This window comes from Pocillopora damicornis, chromosome 8, assembly GCF_964200805.1.
Source record: "Pocillopora damicornis chromosome 8, jaPocDami1.2, whole genome shotgun sequence".
Classification (NCBI taxonomy): domain Eukaryota; kingdom Metazoa; phylum Cnidaria; class Anthozoa; order Scleractinia; family Pocilloporidae; genus Pocillopora; species Pocillopora damicornis.
Window position 1 is genome coordinate 22,191,810 of NC_142677.1, and position 24,130 is coordinate 22,215,939.

Sequence of the window (24,130 nt, forward strand, 5' to 3'; positions counted from 1 at the left end):
ATAGATCAGAAAAGCACGAGGCGGTTGACCGTTGTACGCACACACTTCGCACGCACGTGTGAAAACCACCATGGCAACAGGAGAAGTATCTGTTTACCGGGAAGAAATTAGTAAGACTTGTTTGCTATTTTGCCGAAAAAAAATCCTTTTGGAAAACTGGTACCAAATAGTTTTGAGAAATGAAACAAGGTTAGTTTTCAACAGGGTAATTTATCCGGGAAAGTTACCCTTATTTACGATAATCCACGGAATTTGAATTCTCATAGCTTCATAGATGAGAGAGAAGTATATGTCAGAATAACAACAGGCTCTTTCTACTATTTCACAACAATGAAAAAAATCTTACCTTTTCAGCTTGAACAAAAAGGGAAGTGAAAGCGCTGCAGTCGCAGCCTTACTCTTCATGTTTTGAGGAAACTTTCGCTCTTCACCCTAAGCCCACTGTTTGTTTCATTCTGCAAAACTGTTGAAGTGAAAGTTGACGTCACACTCACAGTTCATAACGTACTGTGCGCGTGTTAGTCGGATCCAGTCCACTCTTTTGAAAACGAACCTTGTCGTGTCCACCGACTATTGCGTACACTATCATGATTCTTGATTATATGTGGCTTTTGGCACTTCCTGCTATCTCGTCGACTGATTGATTAGCTGAACTGCTAAACAAAAAGACATCCAATGCATTCCATTTGCCTCTTTTAGATTCTTAACCCTAGCCGATCGTTTTAAGTCACTTCTTCCCTAACCATCATCCAACATAAATTTGTAGACTAACTTCTGTCTAGTATAAGAAAAATTTATGATGCAGGAGTGGACATTTTTTAATGCAAGATTCGTATTTGACTCAGGCAGCATCGTGGTTTTTTATTATATGGAATTTCTATCAGCAATGCCTCGTGTGCTATTGTGTCTTCCTGTTCACCATACAAAGACAAATCTTGTGAGACGCGCGTGATTCAAGTTGAATCTAATCACTAGGGAATTACGCTTTAAAATCCGGATTTAGAAGGAACTTTCAATTCGATCGCCGCCTAAAAGAAGTGAATGTTCGGAAGAAAAACAACTTGAAACTTCCTTAACTGAACATTTTAAACATTTTGAATGGCATTTTTCGGGAACTTCCAAGAATTTACGCGAGACTGCGTTTATATGATCAGCGGGCATCTCCAAAAGAGTTCAAGCAGACGGCTGACTTTGTGGTGAGAAGAATAAAGAAACATTATAAGGAGTGAGATCGTTAATGTAGATGTTTGGAACGCTACTTTGGCCGTTCATCCTCTATCTGGTCGCCAGCTCTTCCATTCTGGATCATATTTTCCTGTGGCTGTGTCGTTTGATGCCGGGAGGGAGAAAATTTGTCACCGTCAAGGCGAGTTGCCCGTCCAGTATACGAAGTCTTCAAAACGCTGTACGAGGTTATCGGTAAGTTTTATCTTGTAGCCAGTCTTTGTTCTTTTCTTCGATAATATTGTTTACAATTTGTAAAGTCATTCGTTTCTATTTTAGAGTGTAACGTCTGCAGAAATCGAAGGCCTGATTGCCCGTGCGAAGAAGAATTCTTGATGAAACCTAACTACATGTGTCCAGTGGCACGCGCGACTGCATAATGAACGCTAAATTTCGCTTTCGATTCATTTGTTCTCCACAGAAACGGATCGCCCCCATCTACCAGTGGAATACATTCGATCTCTTCGTTGTTGACGATCCCTCCATTGTACCACTATCCTCATCCTAACTTGCCTGCGTTTACCTCAATGGGTTTCGAAATTTTATTTTTTTGCTATCTTGTCAGCGCGCTTGTTCTTCAGCATGTCAACATCTACAAAACGGTAGGTGCACTTAATGTTGAGTAACTCTAATTCCGTTCTTAGTATGAATGATGGTACAATATATCGACTTCTCTCGACCATTAAAAAATCAATTGATTGTCAAAAATTAGCGTTGTTCAAATAATTATTCCATTCCCGTGTATAGTTTACAAACTGGTTATCTCCCTACTTCTGTACCAGGTGTTCCAATTCATTGATTATTAAGCAGTAGCTAAAAATTAACCTTTAAAAATAGCGCTCGCTCGATTCTTGTCAGAAATAGCCAGTTGGGGTGACGCTCGAGTATTTTGTACATCGGTAGATTTGAAAATACGAAAATGATTATTGTTGTGCGGTATACCATTATTATTAATTCGCCTATCCCCCCGTGGGTAGTTGACGGAAATGAATTGTGATGCTAATTTTGGAGTAGGTATGGAGACAACACGCCATTGTTCTTTTCCTTTGAACCTGTCAAATATAATATATGTGAGCTTCTTTTTCAAAGATGAATGATTTGGTCTACCATTTTACTTATAAAACGCATGAGTAGTATATTGTTGTTCAGGAAATGACTTAACATTCAAAGGGTCAGATGCCTTGAGTTCTGATCTCCACCAGGTTAGCTGTTTTGATGTATGTAGCTTCAAGGATGTGAAGATTTATGGAGCAGATGTTTCTTTCTTTTAGTTTTAAAGTTATGTAGTTCCAAAATTATAATCAGCTGGTTCCCAGTGTGACGAAAATTGATTGTTGGGGATGAGAATTTTAATGTTAGTTACCAGTAGGTGACTTACTGAAGTCTTGTTAGTGTTCTTGAATTTATGATGAAAATGGACTCAAAAAATGAGTTAGCCAGTGTTTCAACTTTTCTGCTTTTATGGTGACTGGTGATTTTTCATGGGTAGGAAATTGTTTTATTTAAGGATAGGTCTTAAATCTTTTCACTCCCAAGATGGCATTAGTAATTCTTGTTACTCTCTGCCATATAATTATTTTGTTGTAAATCTGGAGAACTTGGTATTGGATCAACTAATAATCCCCCAAGTAATATTTTTCTCTGATCTCATAACTTTTCTGGTTGATGTTGTATTGACATTGTAAGGACAACTTTTGTCTTTGTTACTTGTGGGAGTAGAATGGTCAAAGCTTCATGTTTTGGTATTTTTGTGAGGTGGAAATTCTACAAAGTGGTGTAAAACTTGTTCCATATTATGGTTTGAATAAAAATGTTTCATGCTCACCTCAGGGAGTGTAAAACATAAATTTAAGACACATTAATCAAAGTGGGTTTGTCAAAGTGCATGAATTTAATGTTTTTTTTACAATAGGAAAAACTTAAAAAGTGACTGAAACCTTTTCTTTCAATATTGATTTCAGGCCTTTTTAGCGGGCTTCTCCAGAGGTGCAGAGGTGTTGCTAGTCCTCTCTCCTTTCAAAATTTTACACATTGACTACGTTTAGAAATAATGTTACCGTGTTCACCCAGAACACTTTAACATCAGGATGGATATTCTCTTAACTGTTCTCTAAACAATTCCAAAAGCACTGACCATGAGAAATTATCTCACAGTCATGATCTTCTTTAGTTTGGGATCATTTTCTTTATTCGCGTGACCTATATGTTTGATTCAGGAGTGATATTGTAAGGAGAATTTAGATGCCTGATGCTCTAAAGGATCATAGGGTTAATGAAAAAGTCAACTTTGTCATCTGGTCGTGCTGGTGAGAGTAGTCTAGGGAAGAATTCTTGTTGATGGCAATGACTGATATTTCAGCAACCTGAGCTGAAGTCTTCATTAGAATCAGGGAAGGAGTTGTTTGTTAGTTCACTGTTACAAGTCTGGGTTATGTGAACTGATTGTTCAGATTTGCGGTGATTTTTTTTGCCATAGGAGTCAAGTAGCTAGTTTTTGTCTCGTTGGGAAAGTTAGGTCATTCTGTTCAGTTTATTTGCTATTTTAATGCCATTTGTAACTTGTTTGTACAATGCTGCTAACTGTAGACATCTGTCATGAGGAGTCTGTTTTAAGCTAGTTATCAGCTTTCAAAAATCAGTCTTTAAAAATAGATGAAACAGTCACTAACCAATGTCAAATGTACAGATATTGCTCTTGGGTGTAAGCATGTTTTCAATACAGTGAATACAAAGCTAGGAAGCACTGCAGTCCCTGAACAGGGCTTAAACTTGGACAACTGTAACTATAATTTTCCAGCTGTTACTACAGTGCATTATATGTATCTGTGTCCCACATTTGTTATAAATAGGGTTAAACTTCATATTTCTACAATTTTCATCACTTTTGTGATGAGTTGTGAAGTCATTTGTTGCAGTGTTTATTTTAGTTTGACTAAGAAATTATTTTTTTTCATGGCAGAATATTCACATGGTTGATATCCACCTTATGTGGTTCATTGCCATTTTCCTGAGTCGAAGAGTGGCGTGGAATGTAATTGGACAGGTAATTGTAGATGAATTGCATAATCATGATGCATATTTGTCTAAACATCAACCCTTTATACCCCAACACCAGTAGACATACTCTCTATTCTGTTCTCTATACATTTGTTAAGGTAATGACAAGGAGAGTTTGTCTAATGATCAGGAGCTTTTTTAGTTGGTGATAGTTGCCTTTATTCTCATGACAGTTATGTGTGGTTCAGCGTTGATGTTGTAAGGAGAAATTAGATGCTAGTCACTCTTGGGGGTTGAAGGGTCAACCAGTGTTTCTGATGAGTGAGGTTGACTAGTAGCCTGCTGGGCTTTAAATCAACAATTTTTGACCTAAATTTATTGCTGAAAACTTTTCCTCCTTTTTTTTTCCTGGTGTGACTGTAATGTTTGATTCAGGGGTGATATTGTTAGGGGAAATTAGTTGGAAGTCACTCTTAGGGATCAAGGGATTGGGAGGCTTTGGACCAAAAAAAAAAAACTTCCCACTGATGTTTTGTTACTTTTGCATAAGCTCCATGTTACGTCCAAGTCTTTCTCAACTATGTCTTTTGCCTGTGCACTGATATAGCACAACAATCTTCTTAGGAACTAGTAATTCTTTTCAAACTCTGCAGTAGGTTTCCTTCCTCTGTGGGTGAACAGGAGAAGGCAGGAATATTCCTATTAACCCATTACACCCTAACATCAGTATTCATATTCTCCATACTGTTCTCTGTACATTTACTAATGTGCTGACAAGGAGAATTTGTCTAATGATCAGGAGCTTTTTTAGTTGGTGATAGTTGCCTTTATTCTCCTGACATTTATGTGTGATTCAGTGTTGATATTGTAAGGAGAAATTAGATGCTTGTCACTCTCAGGGGTTAAAGGTCAACCAAAGTTTCTTATGAGCGAGTTTGACTAGTAGCCTGTTGGGCTTTAAATCAACCATTTTTGACCTGAATTTATTGCTGAAAACTTTTCCCTTCAAATTTTAACCTCCAATTGAGCTGAAGCAAAATAATACTCTTCCCCTCTCTAACCTTTTACACCTTAATGTCGGTATGCATACTCTCCATACTGTTCTCTGTATATTTCCTTTGTCGTTGACAAGGAGAATTTGTTTAACCATCAAGAATATCAATGGTTGGGGGTTGTGTCCATATTTATATTCATATTCTTGTGACTTAAATGTTTGGTTCTGTGATGGTACTGTTAGGAGGGATTAGATGCTAGTCACTCTTAGTGGTAAATACCTTGACCCCCTAAGAGTGACGAGCATCATTGGATTGATGTGAACCCCTTCCTTCAAATCAGTGTGTGTTTTAATACCCATAAAACTTTAGTCTTGGAACCCCCATTGGAAAATCCATTCTATATCCCTGATTTTTGTTTATTTATTTTGTACTTTTACAGACACTAGCCTCGGAAGTACTATACACTGTCAAGTATTGTGTTAACCTCTTCCTGAAGGGCGTGGCTCTTCTATCACTTGTGTCAAGCTTTGTATGGTTGTCATGGAGAATTATTCAGCAAAACAGTATACAAAATTGCCTTTTTCTCTGCTACCCGTGAGTATTATAACTATATCATGTTCATGTCTTTGTTTTGGATGAAATTTATGTAGTGATAAGCATATCTTTGAGTAATTTTCCTTTCTACAAGTGATTAAGAGAACTTCCTTGAATATCTCTCTGATTAAGGGTTGTTTTTGTATGAAATGACTATTGTCTTCTTGGTAATGAAGATTGAAATTGTGCACAATGTGGAAGCTTTCTGTGCGTTTTTTGTTTTTGTGTTAGAGCTGTTTCCTTTATGCAAACATAACTTTCCATCAATTATTTTCATTGGATGAACCAAACTATTTTCTCCGGAAAAGTCATTAAGTGTTTAATGATAGAGATTTTCTTGTTCTCCAGGTCAGTGATGTACATAATTACGTTTGGCTTCACCCTGGATCCCCAGGGAAATAAAGTAATGCTTAAACTGAGTCCACACCAAGAGCTAGGCCCATTATCACAGCTACAGCTACTACAGAGCAGCCTACTGAACGCTAAAGGTGTAATGGTGAACGGAAATTCTAAACAGGAACTACCAGCTCCTCAACCATGTTCACTGCCGCCGGATGCAGTGCGATACGAAACAGAATGCCTGAGAACCGATTTTAATCTTCGGATCAAACAGGTTCTCTTTCAGTCACTCATATGCGCTTACTATGTTGGGTTTATTCCGATGAAGTTCTCAGAGGTGAGGATTATAACTTGACTCCGTGATGGTCAGTGACGAGTTGAATATAGTTATGTGTTTTATCTAATTATTCTGCAAACCTCTTCAAGGTTGTTTGAAGGGTAAATAACGCTATCCGATGGATAAATCTCTGTCCGGTGGATAGCGTTGTACGTTTTGTTTACACTTATTCCGTTAGCAATTTATCTGTTGGATCGAGTTATCGGCCCTTAGAAAAACTGGCTACCGGTATATGATTTCTGTCCTTTGCAAATCCTTCATTTGTCCGAAAGAGTAGGTACTTGTTGAAGTTTGAAATATGCTTTGGAATTGACAACGGCGTCATTTTAGTAGTATGCAGAACGTTTGTCACAGGTATACCTTGAATATGGCCTGCTTATCTGCGAGGTCTGTGCATCTCAGTACTGGAGGATGGAACGGGAAATCCAGAGGTCTGCGGCTTGATTGCTTCTACGGGGACTCAGATTGTTTTCTTTACGTTCAAGAAAAAGGGAAAAAAACTATCCATTTGACGACTGCCTTCTAAAATTTGCCATCTTTCTTGATATATTTATATAAGTTCTTGATCTTTTCACAGCAACATTATGTGTATTACGACATGTGGTGGGCTTGTCAGCACACGCTTTTCGTTTGGCTGAGCTGTTTGCTAATGTTAATGATGTACATGTTACCGCTGAATTATTGTGACGCTTTACATAAGTGTGCACTGCATCTTGGCGGATGGGAGAGATATCCCTGCGGTCACCGCGACACTCCACATGTGTAAGTTGTATATTTATATTAAGATGTGTTGGTCATTTTAATCCGATGACCTCCGCAGCAGCTCTTTTAAAAGTGTGGTTTGTAACCTGATGGACTTTCGGTAAGTTCAAATCAGAACGAGTAAATAAGAAAATCAGCAAGAAGCTAATTTTAAGCTTTATGTACTTCTTTCCGTTAGTCCACGACTTTATTAATTAACATATTAATCGCTGACATGATAATCGGTATCTTTTGTCACTACCCCTAGATGGTCAGCATTAACGGTATGGCCTCAGGGGGTCCTGGTGCGGCATGGTAAACTTCTATACAGAGCGCTCGGTATTCACAATGTTGCAATCCCAGGGGACGCGCATCATGGAAGATTTTTCGTAAGTATTTTAACACTAAGAATTATTCAGCAAGTTGCTTGCTTGCTTGCCTGGCTTTATTTCATTCTGCCTTTGGATTTTCTTTTGAAATGGGCAATTCTATGTTAAGACTGTTCCCATCCGTAGAACTGTAGATCAGCGTCATTTAGCGGTGCTGGTTGATACGTTCACATTATTGCTCTTTGTTTACGGAATGGATCCAAAAGCAGTTTCTCAGTAGGTTGAATTCCCTGACCCACCCCCTTAAAACAACTTGTTGCCGAAAAAAGGGTAACCGAAGACATTGCATCACCCACCACTTCCCCACCCACGCGGGAAGAAAAGAGCTGGGGGGGGGGGGCTCTCACCATTTCCCACCCCCACCCCCTCAGTCGACGTCAGGTCCTTCCCAACCCTTTCAACCGAAGCCTGTTTACTGGGTATTTCATGTGTACTTTTTGCTGACGGAAATAATAACTGTATGGCTTCTGGTGAAAATTTATTAGCGAGCTTATTTGCTATCGATACTGACGCGCAGTAACTTTGTTTTGTAGTTCATGTTCGAATCTCCCTTGCGACTCGTCAACTGGATGGCAGCAGTTCTGTTGTTACTTGTCTTATATCAGCTGTTTATGATAACAAGGTCCCACTCTTGGCACCAGCTTCTCTCGGTCACTGGGCTCCTGACGTTTAATTACCTGATTCTCTACAGGCTCTTCCGAGATCGCTGGGCACTTCAGGCTGTGGTACGAGAGAGAACAGGAACTTAAGTTCCTAACTATAGAGCCATTCTTTATTCAGTGCAAAGTGCGAAAATGTGATTAGGTACAACTTATTGGGCAAGGTGCAAAGGTACATACAGATTTTATACCACCAGTCGTTTAGGGGTCTTCATCTACGATCAATTTCAAACAGTTATTATTCAGATGATATGGGTTGGTTTGACTCGGAAAATTTACCGTGCATACAGTTCGGACTCTGTCCTTATTACTGCGAGGGTTATTTTTCTTGGTGATAAATTTCAAATTTTGGTCGCCATTTTGGTGAAGGGTCCCTTCTTTTTAAGAAAACATAGCATCTTGGCATAAGATATGTAGGGACGAGCGAAAACTGGGGCTAGCGACGATAAAGAATAAGTGGGACTAAGGAGAACGACCTTCTCGTCACTTCTTCCCAAGACCCCGCCGTTGGCTGGCCGGTTTCAGAATGGCAGCTCAGAATGAAAAGAGATACTTACTCTGCAACATACACATTAAGGCTTTTTGCGCTAATAGTATTGGTTTTGAAGTCGAACCAAACATGGGAGAGGACTCTTCATTGTTTCCAGTAGTTCCTTACAAGTAATCTTTAGATACCGATTCCAAAGTTATTTATTATTTATTTTTTTGCAATCAAGTAGGGTTAATGAAAGTTCTTGGCTAGAAAATAATTTTTATTATTTCTGGAGTTTGCATTTCTTGAGAACCTTCGTTTTCAAACAGCCCTCCGGAAGAGTTAGCTGACAAAAAAATGGTAGAGGGAATAGGAAAATATTCTTGTTTTGTGATCTTCGGTATTCGCGAGAGACAATCAACGTAGAGGTGTTTTGAAACCGCCTTATAGCGACCTGCTTGCCCAATGTGTTGTAACTGATCGCATTTCTGCACTTCCATTACGTCGAAGTAACTGTAGGACAAGGTATGTTTTAATGTGACTGATAATTTATAGAATAAAAATGCTTTAAAGGTGCTTGAAGTAGCTGTCGTTATGGGCGTTAAATTTATTGCGGGTTTTTTTTAACTTTAAAGAACGGTTTTAAGCTTCGAAGAACGGTCATAGCGTAAGATAGACAGAGAAAGAATATGCTTAACGTTTGGGGATAACTTCAACTACTTAGAACTACTTGCTTCCTTGTTTGAATAGAAACCAACATTCCAACTTGCAATTCGACCTGGAAACAGTGAAAGAAAAAGCTACCTCGGCACTCCTTTGTAGTTTATTCGTTTGTTTTTCAGAGATTAACTGAAGTCATCAAATCATTATTGCATCACTAGAATAACAAAACATAACACACTAGAATAACAATCTTCATTAGTATTCATCCCCACAAGTAAGTATCTCGTTTACTCGGCTTTCAATTCTCATTTCGTTTCTCACAAACACGATCTATGCTGAAAAACTGTCTTCCTGTAATGTCACAACACTCCTATCGACGACGGTTTTGTTATTATTGTTTACATCTTTCTTTTCGAGTTCGGCGCTCGATGTCTTCTCCACAGTAAAAGCCGAGACCTCGACCTCTTCAGTAGTGGAGACAAGTTGTTCGAAAGGAGTGAAAACATCCGACCAGTTTTGCCTAAGAACTGTAGTTTGTTCAATTTCGTTGCAGGTGATGTCTCTCGCACTCGAATCACTAATCCCTCCGTCAACCAGTTCCAAAGTTGATGCTAAGTCGTCTTCGCAGCGTACCTCCTGGCTTTCGCCCTTTATCTCGATCAATCGAACAACATCCACTGTTTCTTCGAAAACTTTGGTCAGCACTGTTCTTTTTAAATCGGCCTCTTGGGTTTCTGTCGTGTGGTCTGGGCTTTTGAAGTTCTCCTGGAATTCTTGTAGTAAAGTGACTCTGTCGGTAGCGTGTTGGAATTCAGTTTTGCCGTCCAATTTTTCCTCCTCCTCTGTCAGACTGGTTATGTTTTTACCCTGTCTAGCAGCCTTTACATCACGACTTGCTATTTTAGAGTCTCCGTCATTTGCAAGTGTGAAAACATCTCCGAAGTTGCAAATTGCCGCCAAGAGATTTTCATCACGGTACAAAAAATGGAATTCCATTTCTTCGTCGTAATCCTGGAAATCAAACACCAATTCTTTTAGATCATGAAGATGCCTTGACAAAGCGTTGTCCCATTCAGTCGAATCCTCGACTGTTCCAGTATTCTGGGCGCAGCGGAGCACATGCTCTAGAGCTCTGAAATTCTCCTTTACGATATCCTTTTCGGCTTGCAACGCGTGTAATTTTGCTTCGGTGATTTCGCAAACCTTCGACACCAACTTGTGTCGGTGATCTACAATGGCTTGCAAGAGTCTTTGCGCCGCAGTTTCAATATTAAGAGTGGTTCGGCTGCAGTGTTCGTTCACGTTTGTTACGACTGTGTCAATGTCGGTTAACGTTTCCTGAAGAGCGGAGAGAAGGTTCGCTGCTTCCTCCATGTGCATCTTTGCAGAACTTTTTAACACGAAGAGGCAAACAAATTTCATGAACGGCTGCAGTTATCTTGATTTGGGCAAACTTGAATTTAAAATTAGTTTTCCCCTATGGGAATTCCTTACTCTTTAAGCTTTTTATCAATAAAGGGCAAAATTACTGAGTGCTGATTGGTTGAGAGAGAGGGCATTTTTTCTTAATCGAGGGCATTTTTAGTAATCAAGAGAGGGCATGATTACCTGTTAATGATTGGCTAATCCGTTGCATTGCTAATCCGTTGCTTCCCAGATAAAAATAGACTGCGCGCGTGATTTTCCTTCGTATAAATTTTGCCCTTTATTGATAAACAAGTAATCCCATGAGACCTCGTACTATTAAGGATTAATTGCACTTGAGTTTTCAAAATTTTCCAAATTGCCCTCGTCGCTTCGCGACTCGGGCAATTTTGGAAAATTTTGAAAACTCTCGTGCAATTAATCCTTAATAGTACTTGGCCTCATGTGATTACCTATACTAATCATCATGATGATTTTATGCGAGTGAAGCGTTTAATCGTTAAGCTCCGCACCAGTCCCTCATCTGCTCAGTCAACTTTACAATTTTGTTAATCCGTCGCGTTTTTTAACTTGCACCTCAGTCTTCGAACCTGAAGCCCAAACGTTTGGAAAACATCATCCGAAACAAGGCTCTTATTGTTCACGTTTTACGTTCACGGAACAATTTCTCGATAGTCAACAAACTTCAACAGTCTACCATTAGAAAGATATTTGTAATAATCACCCGTTTTATTCTAGATTTATATTTCTACAGCAAGCTCTTCTACACACACCACACCACCCTTCCTACAATCTAGTCCACAACGGTTACTTGTCACCTAGTAACATTTCGCTGTACAATAATAAATAACTCACTTTGGAGTTTTTAGTCGCTATACAATTTGTACAATGCGTGAAATAATACGAAAAAGCCATCTCTGGTAGAAAGCGCTCATGATGAGAAAAGAAATACTTCTTGACTGATTACACCACACCTCCTTTGAAAGCCAAGGAGGACGAATGAAAAAGGATCTGTTGCTAACAGCACAGAATGAACAAAGGTAGCGTTTTTTTTCTTACATCCTTTATGTGTACAGACTTCTATCATAAATGGCGGGTCGAATTACTCTTCTTCTATATGCATGTAACTTAGCCTTTCTAGCCAAGAAAACATGTTTAAACAGATAGAATTTTCAGTCTTATGCTTCTTTGCATTCACTTAAAGGAATAACAAATCATGCCCACCACTATGAAGGGGGTCCTGAGAGAATGTAAGGTAACTAGGGCTGACGTGGAAGAGGGGAGAGAGGAGAGGGGGGGGGAGAGGAGGGGGGGGGAGAGAGTGGTAATTATTTAATAAAGGTTCTTCCACCCTGTTTCATTTCGCGCGATCTGTGGCCCCCTCCGTATTGGAATGTTATCTTCCTTCGCGACTTATCAAATGGGCCGTGATTCACGAGACTAACTAGGTTTCTCTGTATATCATCTCGTATGTAGGAAGTTTCTGGTTGAAGAATTCTGTTTAGTCCCTGTTCCTCTTATCCCTGAACTAGGAGCACTCTGAAAAAAATTGATTGACGATGATAAATAAAGGTAGAATAGAAATGTGTTTCACGATGACAGTCTATGGAAGGAAATATTCATGAAGTCCAGCTGACTAGTGATGTGCAACAATCTGGTAAAACGTTAGTGACATGCTCACATCCAAAGAAGGATCATAGAGCGAACTCGAGAAAAAAGCAGAAATCGAAACTACAAGAGAATCAGACCAAAGAAATCTGAGTCTTCAATAACTAGACAATCACTAGATCCGATTTCGCAGTCAGATGATTTATGAACTGAACCAAATGCAACTCACTGAGGAGCTGACTTATGTAACAGTAACTAACGCCAGTTTTCATGTATAATCAAAATTCTACTCGAAGTCTTCATTCCAATTCTATTAGTGCTCATGACCGACTCTATTTCTCAGTAAAGGACATAGCTCTTCTTGAAACTGCGCGATAAAGAAAGCCCCAAGATTTTGGCCGAAAAGAGCCAGCATTTTTTTTTTGCATGACCAGTTAATGAGATACCTCTTGTGGCCTTCGAAAACCACTGTCGTTCATCCTGGGTTTCTGAGTAATGGCTTTTGTGACTTCTTCTTGAGCTTTACATAAATCAAATAAATTAAAGGTCAAATTTGAATCACAACATTTTAAGGAGTAGGATGAGAACGCTAAATCACAGCCCTGATATTGTGACATTTTATTTCAATTTTTCAAGTTATTGATTTGCACCCGTTTAAATCTTCCTGATCTCAATTTAACCCTATTCCTTCTACGTTTTTTCCTTCTCCTCTGTAGTATTTTTTGTATTTTACGACCACCTACCATTCTTATACTTCATAAATTATATCTAACCATTTATATTTTGTTGTTTTTGTTGTTTACACGTTGATATGTTCTGGACTACTTCATGCAAGATGAGCATAGTTTTTTTTAGGGATAAACAACGCGAAATATCATGATATGCCTCCATTTTAACGGTCAAGGAAGAGGTCTTTAGTAGTGTTAACATCACTGGTAGAGTTGCTGGTACAGTCTAACAGAGGAAATAGGCGCTATGTGAAACCTTGACTAGAACGCAAAGATGTCATCAACCAAACATTCTAATCAAAGGTAGGTAATTTAGTATTATCAACTGAGTTGATAACGTAAATAAGCCACCGTAAAGAGTTTCAAAGCTGACGTTTCGAGTGTTAGCCCGTCGTCAGAGCATATGATGTTAGCCTTTCACCCTGATGAAGGGCTAACGCTCGAAACGTCAGCTTTGAAACTCTTTACCGTGACCAATTCACGTTATCAACTCAGTTGATAATACTAAATTACTCTGTGATACTCTCCCACCGACGCAGCACCACAGTTTCTCTAGAAACTTACCCCCTTTATTTCTAATCAAAGCGAAACGACTTGTAGCACACAGAAGTACATAAAGGCACGAAGTGAATAGTTCTGATACCTTTAAGCCTTTCATTTAATCGATCCAAAGACTGCAACAACCTTTGTTCCTCCAATGAAAGAGCACTAGGACCTACATAAAACACGAAGGAAAAAAGCGCAAAATTACAGCTATTGAATATCATAGAAATTTCAATTCTTCAGTTTTTAAAGAGCTTGACAGCTATTAACACCAATTAGCATTTTTTTTCAGTACAGAGCCATTTCGAGAGTTGGTCAGAGCCAAAGAAAAATCTTATCACGAAACATTCAAGCAGACGGACCAGGAACTGACCTGTTAAGCCGTTCATCATTGCTTGATACTGCTGATGTGGAGAAATATCGGCGAAGGCATTTTGTTGATGATTGTTAAACATTTCTTTCTCAGACGCCATCATAACAGCTTGCATCTCAGCCGGCGATAATGGTTGCGGACCAGGAACTACAAAGAAACACGCAATGAAACAAATCAGGTCAAGGTGTTTTGGAGCTGGAGTTCTCACCCTTCCGCAGTCCGAATAGCAGTGGCTCTCATGCACCCACTGACACTTGAGAGATTATCGAATTCCCTTTAGCCATACTACAAGCAAATGAAAGAGAGAAAGAGAGAGAGAAAGCAAAAGCATCCACTTGGAACTTTAATACCTATACCTCTACATGAGATTGAAGCTGTAGGACCCGCCTGGCTTGGCGACGGATTATACTCGTACGGTCTCGGCAATGGTGGTCGGCCATTTTGGCCATGAACGTGGATCTGTGGGCGTCTGCCTCTTGAAGCACGATGTTGCAACAGCGGTGACCTCTTCAACGATAGACTGTCAGAAGAGCTGTCCCTCCTAAGAACCTCATGAGAGCCGTAGCGCCGAAGACCTCCCAGTGTACTGCCCCCAGTCTGCGGAGGGACCCCGAGGTGTTGACCATTTGGCTGTCTGCTGCCTCCTTGATTATGCTGTGGGACAGCTGGTGGATTGTGGACTTGCCGCGTCGAGCTGGAGCGAGTACGGGAACGCCGTACGTCAACTTTGTTGACACACGAGTCTGAGCCGACGGACTTAGTATTCCCACCGTGGAGGTACGACCGAACATGGGCCCAGAGGTGATTGATTTCTTCATCCGTGGGTGTCTTATCCAGTGATACAGACCTCTTCATGCTCATGTCATCTCGTTCATAACGTGTGCTAGTTCTCGCCTGCAATGGACCTTCGCGTTCTTGGCTTGTTATAATTGTACTTGTTGGCTGACCGACTGTTGACACATGATATTCAAACCGTCTGTCTTCGTTAGTGAACTGATGATTCGTTACCGAGTCAGACGAAAACTTCCGTACCATTCCTTTCGTTGCCTCGCTGGATACTGTTTGGAAAGGCGCGGTCTTTTTCATATCTGCTTTACCTCTGTTGGGATACCCATCAAAACCTGCTGGGTGACTAGCATCATCAACAAGATCCAGCTTGACGCTTGCCCCAGCTGAAGGTCTTGCACCATTTCGTGATCCAGCGGATCCCACTCGAGGATGGTGAATTTTTCGACTGGTTGCATCCTGTGTGTTGGCGTGATGCTTAACTGCATTCATCAAATCCTCATGAGCCTCCATACCATAGTGCACAGACTCCTGCTGCACCTTCCTGCCACCACCAAACTCCACCCTCAGCGAATTAAGAATTCGTTGGTGCTGTTCTTGAGCAGCTGTAGTCCTCGTTCTGATATTCATCATCTCCATGTTACGTTTAATGGTCTCCATGATACCGTCCTGATCGGAAGTGTTGTGTTTATCGCTGTTATTTGGCTGTTTGAAATGAGCCTTCTCTTTTCCATTCTTACTCTCTGATCTTCTGGTTCCCAAGTTTTGCTGTTCAGTTGCCCTTTCTTCTGGGCTATTCCTGTGATTCGTACTTGCCTTCAAACTCCGTCCAGCTTGACTCCTATCTGAGACAACAGTGTGGTTATTGATTCCCTTCCGTGGACGAGTAGAAGCTTCCTTTCTGTGAAGACCACCTGGATGAAGTCTACTTCTGCCAGATTTCTTCGTGGAAGGAGGCCGAGGAATAAAAGATCTAGTAGATTTAACACCCGAAGAGTATGTTGATGCTGTGGATGAAGGTGACGATGAGAGCTTGTTGGGGGGCAATGACATTTTATCTGCTTCGTTGCTGTTTACAACCGACTGAGTGCTAGGAGGCCTTTTCGGGGTCTCAGAGGTTTGACTGCTAACTGCATGGCCCGTGTTTGCTGCGTGAGTAACTGTTGATGAAGGAACAACGGGTTCCGAAGCAGATCTCCTCCGATGGTCACTTGAGTTGAGAGCCTGTTGAACATTACCAAAGTTTGTTGTAGTTGTGTACGACGTTATTGGAGCAGGTGTATTTTCGATTCCATGCTGCTCGGGTTCTCCCATTAACGTAGAGCCTGCAGTGGTATAAAAAGGGTAAGGGAAACTGGGATGGAATGTTCCTTGGGCAGGAAATTGCACACCACTGGCAACCTGTGGGTTAAGACGGTGGTAGTAGGGATAAGTTGTTATAGAAGAAACTGCAGTGTTGTAGAATGGACTGTGATACTGATGTTCCGATGTGACAACTGGTGACGCGGTTACATGCACTGGCTCCGATTGAACAGGTAACTCCTCTGCCACACGATTCTCGTTGGACGGAAACTTTTCAGTATATTCTTCAGGGGGGGATTCAGGGGGGATTTCCGCTGTGCTTCCCACGAACCTTTGTAAAGAATCTTTCACCATCGATGTCGAGAAAGAAGAAGTCCAGTTTCCTGAACTGCTTACTGGGTATGTTTTGTCTTCTTCATCTTTCAGTCCAGGTACATTCTCTACTCGATCAGTTTCAACATCTAAGCTATCATTAACAACCTCCAGACTGTCGTTTAGCTCTGAATCACTCACAGCATCACCTAAATGACTGGGTTCCCCTAAGTCTTTTAAACTATTCACTTCGTGAATGGAAGAAACTTGAACCTGCATTTTCTCGGGTGTATTTGCTTGAGTTTCCACAGGCACTGGTTTAGGTCTTGGGTGGTCACAGTGAGTAACAGTTGCCACAGACGAGTCTCTACCAGAGGTAGCTACCCCAGAGGAATCCTTCCCGAAGGTTTTGATGAAAGTAGGAGCTGAACTAATGGGATTTTGTTCTGTTCGCTTTTCAGACACAGATGTTACATGCGTTCCTGACGGCTTGTGTCCCTTGTGGTTTATGCTCGAGTGTCCAGCTGATGATGAAGAATTTGATACCGACGTGTTGTAAAAATTGTTAGAATTTCTAGCATACAACATGGTGTATACTTTGGTACTTTGCTTCTCCTCTGTAACAAGCTGACCAGTAACACCATCATCAAACTCAATGCTATCAGAAAAAGTGACTCTTCTCTTACCAGCAGATTTGACTTCTTTATTTCTTTTGGCCATTATACTGGTCCTAGTAGAGGCTCCCAATTCCCTCCCTGTTCCAGACCCTGCAACCTGAGGAACCTCGTCTAAGCTATCTAAGCTAGTGAGGCTCCCTGCTGGTGAGTCCCTACCCATGATACACGGCAAAGCCCCTTCAGGAGTGTCCCTTTGAGATTCGTCCTTGATAAAAGCCAGCTTCGGTCCACTTTTGGCGATGGCATCAGCTCGAAACTTTTCTTGTTGTGCTAATGTCCATGAATCATTAACAGGCCCATTTTCCGTTCCATCAGTTGCATAATATAGCGGCTGTACTGCGTAAGTATCAAACACTGGCTCTGTTGAATACAGCTTATCTTCATTCATTGCATACAGGATTCCACTATTTGCATTATTGTATGAAAAATCTTTGTATGTCCTTTCAAAATCGTAATTGTCTGGCATTTCATTTCCCCAAACTCCTAATCCATCTTCTTGAAGTCTTTTTGATCCTACTGAAGCACTATGTGGCACTTGCTTTCCATCCTTCACTTCTACCAAGTGGCCCCGGACAACATGGTAACCATCACGAACTACCGAAACTGGCTCTGATGAAAAAATATTGCAGCTAAGATATAACAGTGACTAATACAGGTACATGAATTGACATCACCCTATAAGGACTTTGGGTTTAGTTATCATTCACCCTTTGTACCCTAACATCAGTATGCATATTCTCCATACTGTTCTCTATACATCTCTTAAGGTGCTGACAAGAGAACTCGCTTGACAACCAGGAGCTTCTTCAAAGCTTCTTTGGAAGGAGAAATTAAATTTAGTCACTTTAGAGGTAAAAGGGTTATATGAGCACCTGTAACAAGAGTTCATAGCCTCTCCTCTTCTTTCCAATCCTCTTGTGACTGCAATTGGTGGTAACCCAAAACAAGGGACTAGAAACAAATTTATGACCCACAACAGGATTCCCAGAACCTACCAAGACTTCTGGAATGTCTTCCTCACTCTATAACTAATCAGTTACATTAAACTTCTATTGCTAGGTGTACCTGTATTAGGTCCAGTCACAAGATCATGTTGTTTTAGTGCCTTCTTTTGTAAAGAGTCCTTTTGGAATCTCTGCGTTGCCTCTTGCTGATCCTGTTTCCTCTTTGACAAGACTTTGTCTCTTAATTGTTCCTCATGGTTTTGCAGTTCCTTTTTCCTATCCTCAAGAGCTCTATGGAGAATTCATATTCATCATTTAACAACATGCCCTAAAAACTTTTATGCTCCAATCAGAACACCCTTCAGTGACACATTTATCTATTTTTATCATAAACCATTAAGAACACTTTGTTTTTCAAAATGAAAACATGAAGGAAAGCATGAGCTTCAACACAAAAAGGTCACACCAAAACATGGTGATGGTGTACTTGTGAGATTTAAGTCATGCAAAAAAACTACATCTTCAATAATCCTTAACAATCTAACATCACTGTGAATATTCTCTATAGTTCTTATTATCTAAACTTAATGCAGTATTTTTAGTGAAATAATTGCAGTAACACTGATGACATTTCACCCTGTAGTCACAGTACTATCTAGTGAGTGATGCAATGTTGTCAGTATTGTAAATAAATTAATTTGTTCCACCAACAACCATTGAGAATATACTTCAAGTCTTCTTACTTTCTCCTACGATTGGTTTCCTTTGAAAGCTCCTTGGCCCTGTCACTTCTTGATTTCAAAGAATCCTTTTGTTCTTCTTTAAATTTTTCCAATCGCTCTTTCTGGATGCTTTTAAATTTGTCACTACACAATTGTCAAAGAAAACATGCCATGCAAAAACACCACAACATGTAAATATTAAATGAAACTGCTGACAATTGTTGTTCTCCTAATTGTATAAAGTCTATGAGTAATAAAAAGTGTTAAAGAAATTCTTCCTTGATCATTCATTATAAGGTCAAGAAAAATCGAAACAGTTCCAACCTATATTCCTCATCCATTTTTTCATGATTGGAAGAATTGAGAGTGAAAACAAAGTGTAACAATTGTAAAGTACAATAATTATGTCACATTTCCTTTGATGTATCCCTATTCATTTCACACAATTTTTTTTCCAGTTCAAAATTACAAAATAAAAAATTAGATCTTGAGAGAAGTTCTTAATAAGTTGCAATGTTAATTTTGTTAAAAAATACTGAATCCTTAGGCACTGTTTGGCAAAATTAGTACCGTAATTTAAAATAGGACAAAGTTACAGCAGTTTTTCTACATAATACAAAGATTGTTGTCTTATAAAATAAAATACGCGCACACAAAAGTTAGACTTAAACGCATACATGTTAACCAACTTATTACAAAATGACCTTATCATCAGACTAAATATCAAATGTTGTGTGTCTGAAAGCTTGGTAACCTAATATGTTATTATTATAATTATACTAACCAGTAGTACAGCATTTTCAATTTGCTGTAGTGGAACAAGAAAATCAAATCAATGCAACAAAAGTGGAATTGGTGCTTGAAAGCCACAGAAATAAGACTTACAGTATAGTACCGAATAACTGCTTAACAGAATACTACAAATCTTTGAGTTGTGATTTTTAGTTATTAAAACCAATAACAGTATGGCTGTGGTGATGAACACAAAAGATCATCATCTTAAGCTATTAATTGTTAATGAGTGTAAATTTTGATGAATAATTATCTGTATCAGTCAATGCAAACAAAGCAGACTTGTGACCCAAAATGATACAACAGAAAATCACACAAAATGTCGCAGAGTCCTCCGATTACAAAGTGTCACTATTAGAATCCACTGTGGAACACATTTTTTGCACTACGTGCTTTCCTGTTTGTTAAACTTAAAAAGAAAAATTGCTTAACCATTCACAGAGTTTCATGTGAAAAGTTGTTAATGGGCATCTCAATCTCTAAATTCCTTCTAATTCCTACCTTCAGAGAAATTCAGACAGAGAGAGCACTTTGTATACATCAAAAACTGTAAAAATAGCAACTATTTGATTACAAGCTTTCTGTTTTAATTTTACCTTCAAGGGAGAAAGAGTGACAATAATTACTGTTTGAAATAAAAGCTGCGTTGTTTTTGGTCAAGCATATGTAGGTGAAAAAGGAACTTTTTTTTGCCAGACGATTTGCCCCTCACTACATATTTTTCCTCGTATGTTGACAGAATGAATTTACAGGTTTAATTATGTACTATAGGCAAAGGTCTGCTGACACCGAAGGTACGCTAATAGGTCAACTATGCGTCTGAAAGCTACGAGTATCTAATTAGATTAAAAACTACCATTACAATATATACCAATGCCATAATTTCAATTCATCTCTGAAAGACGCAAAGAAGCCGATTTATAGAGTGGTAACAAATCAGCTTAAACATTAGATCTCAGTGCAAATGTTACATGTGAACGTTATCTCACAACTGTAAAAGGAATAAGAAATAAAATCGTAATTTTCCCGCCTCTGTATTACCTATTCAGAAAACTTCGAAAGAGGAGGAAGGACTCAATCAAACCCATGTTATTATTTTCCTTAACAAAAAAGCTAAACAAAATTCGTATGCAGTCGACTGTCGATCACCCAAAAGGATACGAATAAGCGCCCTTTAACATGCTACATCCTCATGAGATCCGCAAAAGGCTGCAAGTATGATGACTCCGCCATCGTACGGTTCATTGGATTTTTATATTCATTTCAAAAGGGAATTAAACCCGTTATTTGTAGCCTCCAAAACGAGCAACTTCAGTGATTATCTTGGCAACAACCAAATCACTCACATTCGCATTTCGCAAAGACAGCTGGGTATAACTCGACCCAGCTTCTCGCATCTTCAACTTGTCAACTTTTTAAGCGTCATTTAAAGTATGTAAGGGAGGGGTGGGTAGAAATTATATGCATATAAGGAAGACTGAATTGATAAGGAAATTTCGTTGAGTTCGAGACATACAGTTTTTACTGTGATCAATAACTAATTAGAAGAGAATATTTCCCATTGAAAAAAATACATATTTTAAAGAAAAGTTCATTGACTCATAGCTGTGAGCTCACAAGTTCAGCTTTTATACCTACATCTTCATTGGGAACTCAAAAACCCCCACTTTGCTGGCTTTTTCAAGAAAAAAACTTGTAAGTATGTCAAGAAAGAATAGGAAACAGGGCAGACCTAAAGAGAGTGCATCACTGGTTCTGTACTTTGGCCAACTAGATTAAAGGACTATTTTCATAGGATTTTCTGACAGATTTTGTACATAAGATCCTTTCTCTTGAAGACCTTCTCTCAATTCTACCATGGGAACTGTTTTAAATGAAATATCTGTTGTCCCTCTTTTTCGCTTCATGTTTTGGATAGGTGACTAGGGCAAAGTTTAAAAACTTGTGCTGAATCACAAATGCATTGCCACTGACAGCAACTAAACACATGAACAATTCTGTTTGTTTGTAAACTTTATTTACACCAGATGATCACATTAACAATATTTGATCTGACAACATCAAGAAAAAAGGTGTGTTGATAATGAGATCCCAATTGAAGAAGCATGCCCTCATTCATTGAGAGTTGTTACAGAGTGCTCAGGCTTAAGATACTGCAATGAAAAAAGAAATGGTTAAAACATCATTTGATCTGTAATTTGAAGTACTAATGATTACAAAAAAGTACTATAATACTCCAGCAATACCTTCAATAGTAAATAAGTGATCAATTAGCAAATAGAGTTTAGTCCACATGATGTAGTGATTTCCAGCATAAGTACCTTTGTCCACAGGGCAAGGTCATGAAAATAGGAGATTATTGCCCTTGGATAACTATAAGGAGAATGGGTAGAATTTTGTTTTCCTTCCTTGCAATGGAAAGTCAATTTAATTAATTTTGCATCATAAATTCCATGTTATAGAAGTAACACAACTTGCTAACTCTGCAACTTTTGTTGTAAATTCAAGCGCAAAAAAAAAAATTTCTAACATGGTAACCAAAACAATGATAATTTTAAGTCCTGTAGAAGCAAGTATATTGCCTTGATGATTAAATAGACATCCTGTTATGTTAACACGGAAAGCTGACATACCGGAGTCTTCTTGATAAAATAAAGCATAGCACCAGGTATAAGCAGGGCCCAAATAACTGCATTACGCACACTTCGAGGCTTGAACTTAAAGAACCGGTCGGTGTTTTCTCTGATCCAACCAAACTTTTCAATAGCTGGATCTTTCTGTAAAGACAGAACAACGAATTTTCAGCATTGACATCGTCGTAAAAGGGTGTATACTTTACATGAAATTGAATTGCATGGCTGTCTATACTTTTCCCAGTTTCTGTGGCATGAAATGTTTTGGAACACTCTCACAAGTTACCGCCAGCATTTTGTTAGTTGCTTCGGACAGTTAGATGATAATCATCAAGCAATACAAGTTAAATCATGAAGGTGCTACGAATAAAGGAAGTATTATTCAACAAATTGAGGCCACTAAAGAGAGATCTTACAGAAATTTTACTTACCAAAAGGGCAGCGCAGTCTTCGGGTGCATATATCCTTCCCGTCGCTTTGTATTGGGCAGCATATTTTGCCTACGAAGTGTTTCATTTTGGAAGAACTAAGCGCTATTAAAGACACTCAAGATAGGAATAATTGATAAAGAACACTTTTCTATATTAATAACAGCCTTTACCTGCATTTTAAGACTTTCTTCGGTAGGACTGGGCCCGTGGGGATAAGAGAATCTACCCCAGCGATCTGCCATCTTGAAGCAATCGACTTCGGTACGTATTTTAGTGCCCGTTCTCCCTCGGTCGCCTTAGGTCTTTTTGGGGAGGGGTGGGAGGAAAAGCTAGTGGTATAACACTAGAAAAAAAATGTTTTATGAGTTTTTTAATTTCACCCTTTTTAATTCTGATTTGGCTTGTTCTGTTACGCAACACACTCTGGAGATAACGTTTGCGTTATAAGAACAAACAAGAGAGCAACGAAGGAGATCAAAGAAAAAAAAAAACAAAGTGTAGCCTCCTTGCAGCCGCTCTTTGGGATATCACGCAACGCCAAAATTTTGGGTAGACGTTGTGTGACATTCTAAAGAGTTGTAAACAGTGACTTGACTTCTTTTTTTTTTTACCTCTAACTTTCCTGTTTTTGGATGAAAGTGTCCTTGAAAATACTTAGAATTCATCCTTACTTAATTGTGGCGACAATACTGCCGACAAAAATGAAATTTATTTCAATTCAAGCTGTTGACTAACGTCATGCTTTTTAGAAGAAACATCGTGTTTAACCGTCCATTTTTACCATAAAAAATTTCTGAGGACTCTATGAAAACTGAGCTAAGTTTGCAAAAAGGTTTGTTTTCGCTAAATAGGGAATCTCGCACATTTTTGTTTATTGGTTTGACGAAGCGTCTGTGCATAAACATCCCACTTCCCTAAAGTCGCATATAAAACCAACCGCTTGTTCGTCCATGAAATTCAAATTGTAATCACACAGTTTGTTACTTCCACAGTAACACGTCATTTTCTTCAAAACTGAGCGGACACCATATCGGTTTACGCACATATCGGTAAGCGGGCAAACCTCGCTGTCTCCAGCACACGTGAAACAACAACACGGTCCAAAGCAATACCAGCAAATTTGAGCGACTATGCTATCTTCTCGATCGTCGTAGCTCTCCATGAACCTAGTTTCCCTCGTGCAACAATCGCCGAAAGTTTCTGGGCAGGTTTTTTTGCACCCCCAGCATAAATAAACTCCGGGAGCGCAAATGAGTAGATATGATAAGAATCCCAAGCAATTGAAGCAAAATATTTCGCAATCACACGTACGTGGTGTACACTGTAAAGCCGAACATAGACAGTTACATCCCAAGCGCTTCTTGCGCGGCTGCGTTGTGATCACAGCACTTGTCTGTGATTCACGTGAAAATTGTCTTTCTCTCTCACTGTTTCCCTCGCGCTG

General features: G+C 39.3%; 4 protein-coding genes across 4 annotated transcripts; 1 reads left to right on the plus strand and 3 right to left on the minus strand.

Moving 5' to 3' along the window:
• The first annotated feature begins 981 nt into the window (after positions 1-981).
• On the plus strand, positions 982-9,323 carry LOC113678865 (transmembrane protein 39A). Its single transcript, XM_027195783.2, has 8 exons — positions 982-1,419; positions 1,646-1,826; positions 4,184-4,267; positions 5,656-5,810; positions 6,159-6,486; positions 7,064-7,248; positions 7,496-7,616; positions 8,150-9,323. Exons 1-8 carry the CDS (start codon positions 1,244-1,246, stop codon positions 8,363-8,365), a joined length of 1,446 nt encoding a protein of 481 aa, XP_027051584.2. The 5' UTR covers positions 982-1,243; the 3' UTR covers positions 8,366-9,323.
• Positions 9,324-9,561: 238 nt separating this feature from the next.
• LOC149041821 (uncharacterized) lies at positions 9,562-10,969 on the minus strand. The gene has a single exon (XM_089214913.1). The coding sequence runs from the start codon at positions 10,830-10,832 to the stop codon at positions 9,741-9,743; it is 1,092 nt and encodes a 363-aa protein (XP_089071039.1). The 5' UTR covers positions 10,833-10,969; the 3' UTR covers positions 9,562-9,740.
• A 576-nt stretch (positions 10,970-11,545) lies between these two features.
• LOC113678864 (uncharacterized) lies at positions 11,546-20,981 on the minus strand. Its single transcript, XM_027195782.2, has 8 exons — positions 20,784-20,981; positions 18,852-18,974; positions 18,230-18,399; positions 14,444-17,773; positions 14,088-14,234; positions 13,815-13,886; positions 12,890-12,963; positions 11,546-12,374 (listed from the first exon to the last, which is right to left on the minus strand). Exons 1-8 carry the CDS (start codon positions 20,801-20,803, stop codon positions 12,297-12,299), a joined length of 4,014 nt encoding a protein of 1,337 aa, XP_027051583.2. The 5' UTR covers positions 20,804-20,981; the 3' UTR covers positions 11,546-12,296.
• Positions 20,982-21,617: 636 nt separating this feature from the next.
• On the minus strand, positions 21,618-22,949 carry LOC113678928 (uncharacterized). The gene is made up of 4 exons (XM_027195846.2): positions 22,857-22,949; positions 22,687-22,755; positions 22,256-22,399; positions 21,618-21,775 (listed from the first exon to the last, which is right to left on the minus strand). Exons 1-4 carry the CDS (start codon positions 22,926-22,928, stop codon positions 21,734-21,736), a joined length of 327 nt encoding a protein of 108 aa, XP_027051647.1. The 5' UTR covers positions 22,929-22,949; the 3' UTR covers positions 21,618-21,733.
• Positions 22,950-24,130: the final 1,181 nt, after the last annotated feature.

Coding starts and splice junctions, on each gene's coding strand:
- LOC113678865 (XM_027195783.2), top strand. CDS start 1,244: ATGTTTGGAACGCTACTTTGGCCGTTCATCCTCTATCTGGTCGCCAGC. Junction 1,420..1,645: donor AACGCTGTACGAGGTTATCG/GTAAGTTTTATC, acceptor TGTTCTCCACAG/AAACGGATCGCCCCCATCTA. Junction 4,268..5,655: donor CGTGGAATGTAATTGGACAG/GTAATTGTAGAT, acceptor GTACTTTTACAG/ACACTAGCCTCGGAAGTACT.
- LOC149041821 (XM_089214913.1), bottom strand. CDS start 10,832: ATGAAATTTGTTTGCCTCTTCGTGTTAAAAAGTTCTGCAAAGATGCAC.
- LOC113678864 (XM_027195782.2), bottom strand. CDS start 20,803: ATGTTAAAGGGCGCTTATTC. Junction 18,400..18,851: donor GAAACCAATCGTAGGAGAAA/GTAAGAAGACTT, acceptor AATTCTCCATAG/AGCTCTTGAGGATAGGAAAA. Junction 12,375..12,889: donor GTTTTCGAAGGCCACAAGAG/GTATCTCATTAA, acceptor AATTTTTTTCAG/AGTGCTCCTAGTTCAGGGAT.
- LOC113678928 (XM_027195846.2), bottom strand. CDS start 22,928: ATGGCAGATCGCTGGGGTAGATTCTCTTATCCCCACGGGCCCAGTCCT. Junction 22,400..22,686: donor AAGACTGCGCTGCCCTTTTG/GTAAGTAAAATT, acceptor CTGTCTTTACAG/AAAGATCCAGCTATTGAAAA. Junction 21,776..22,255: donor ATTTTATCAAGAAGACTCCG/GTATGTCAGCTT, acceptor TTTTCATTGCAG/TATCTTAAGCCTGAGCACTC.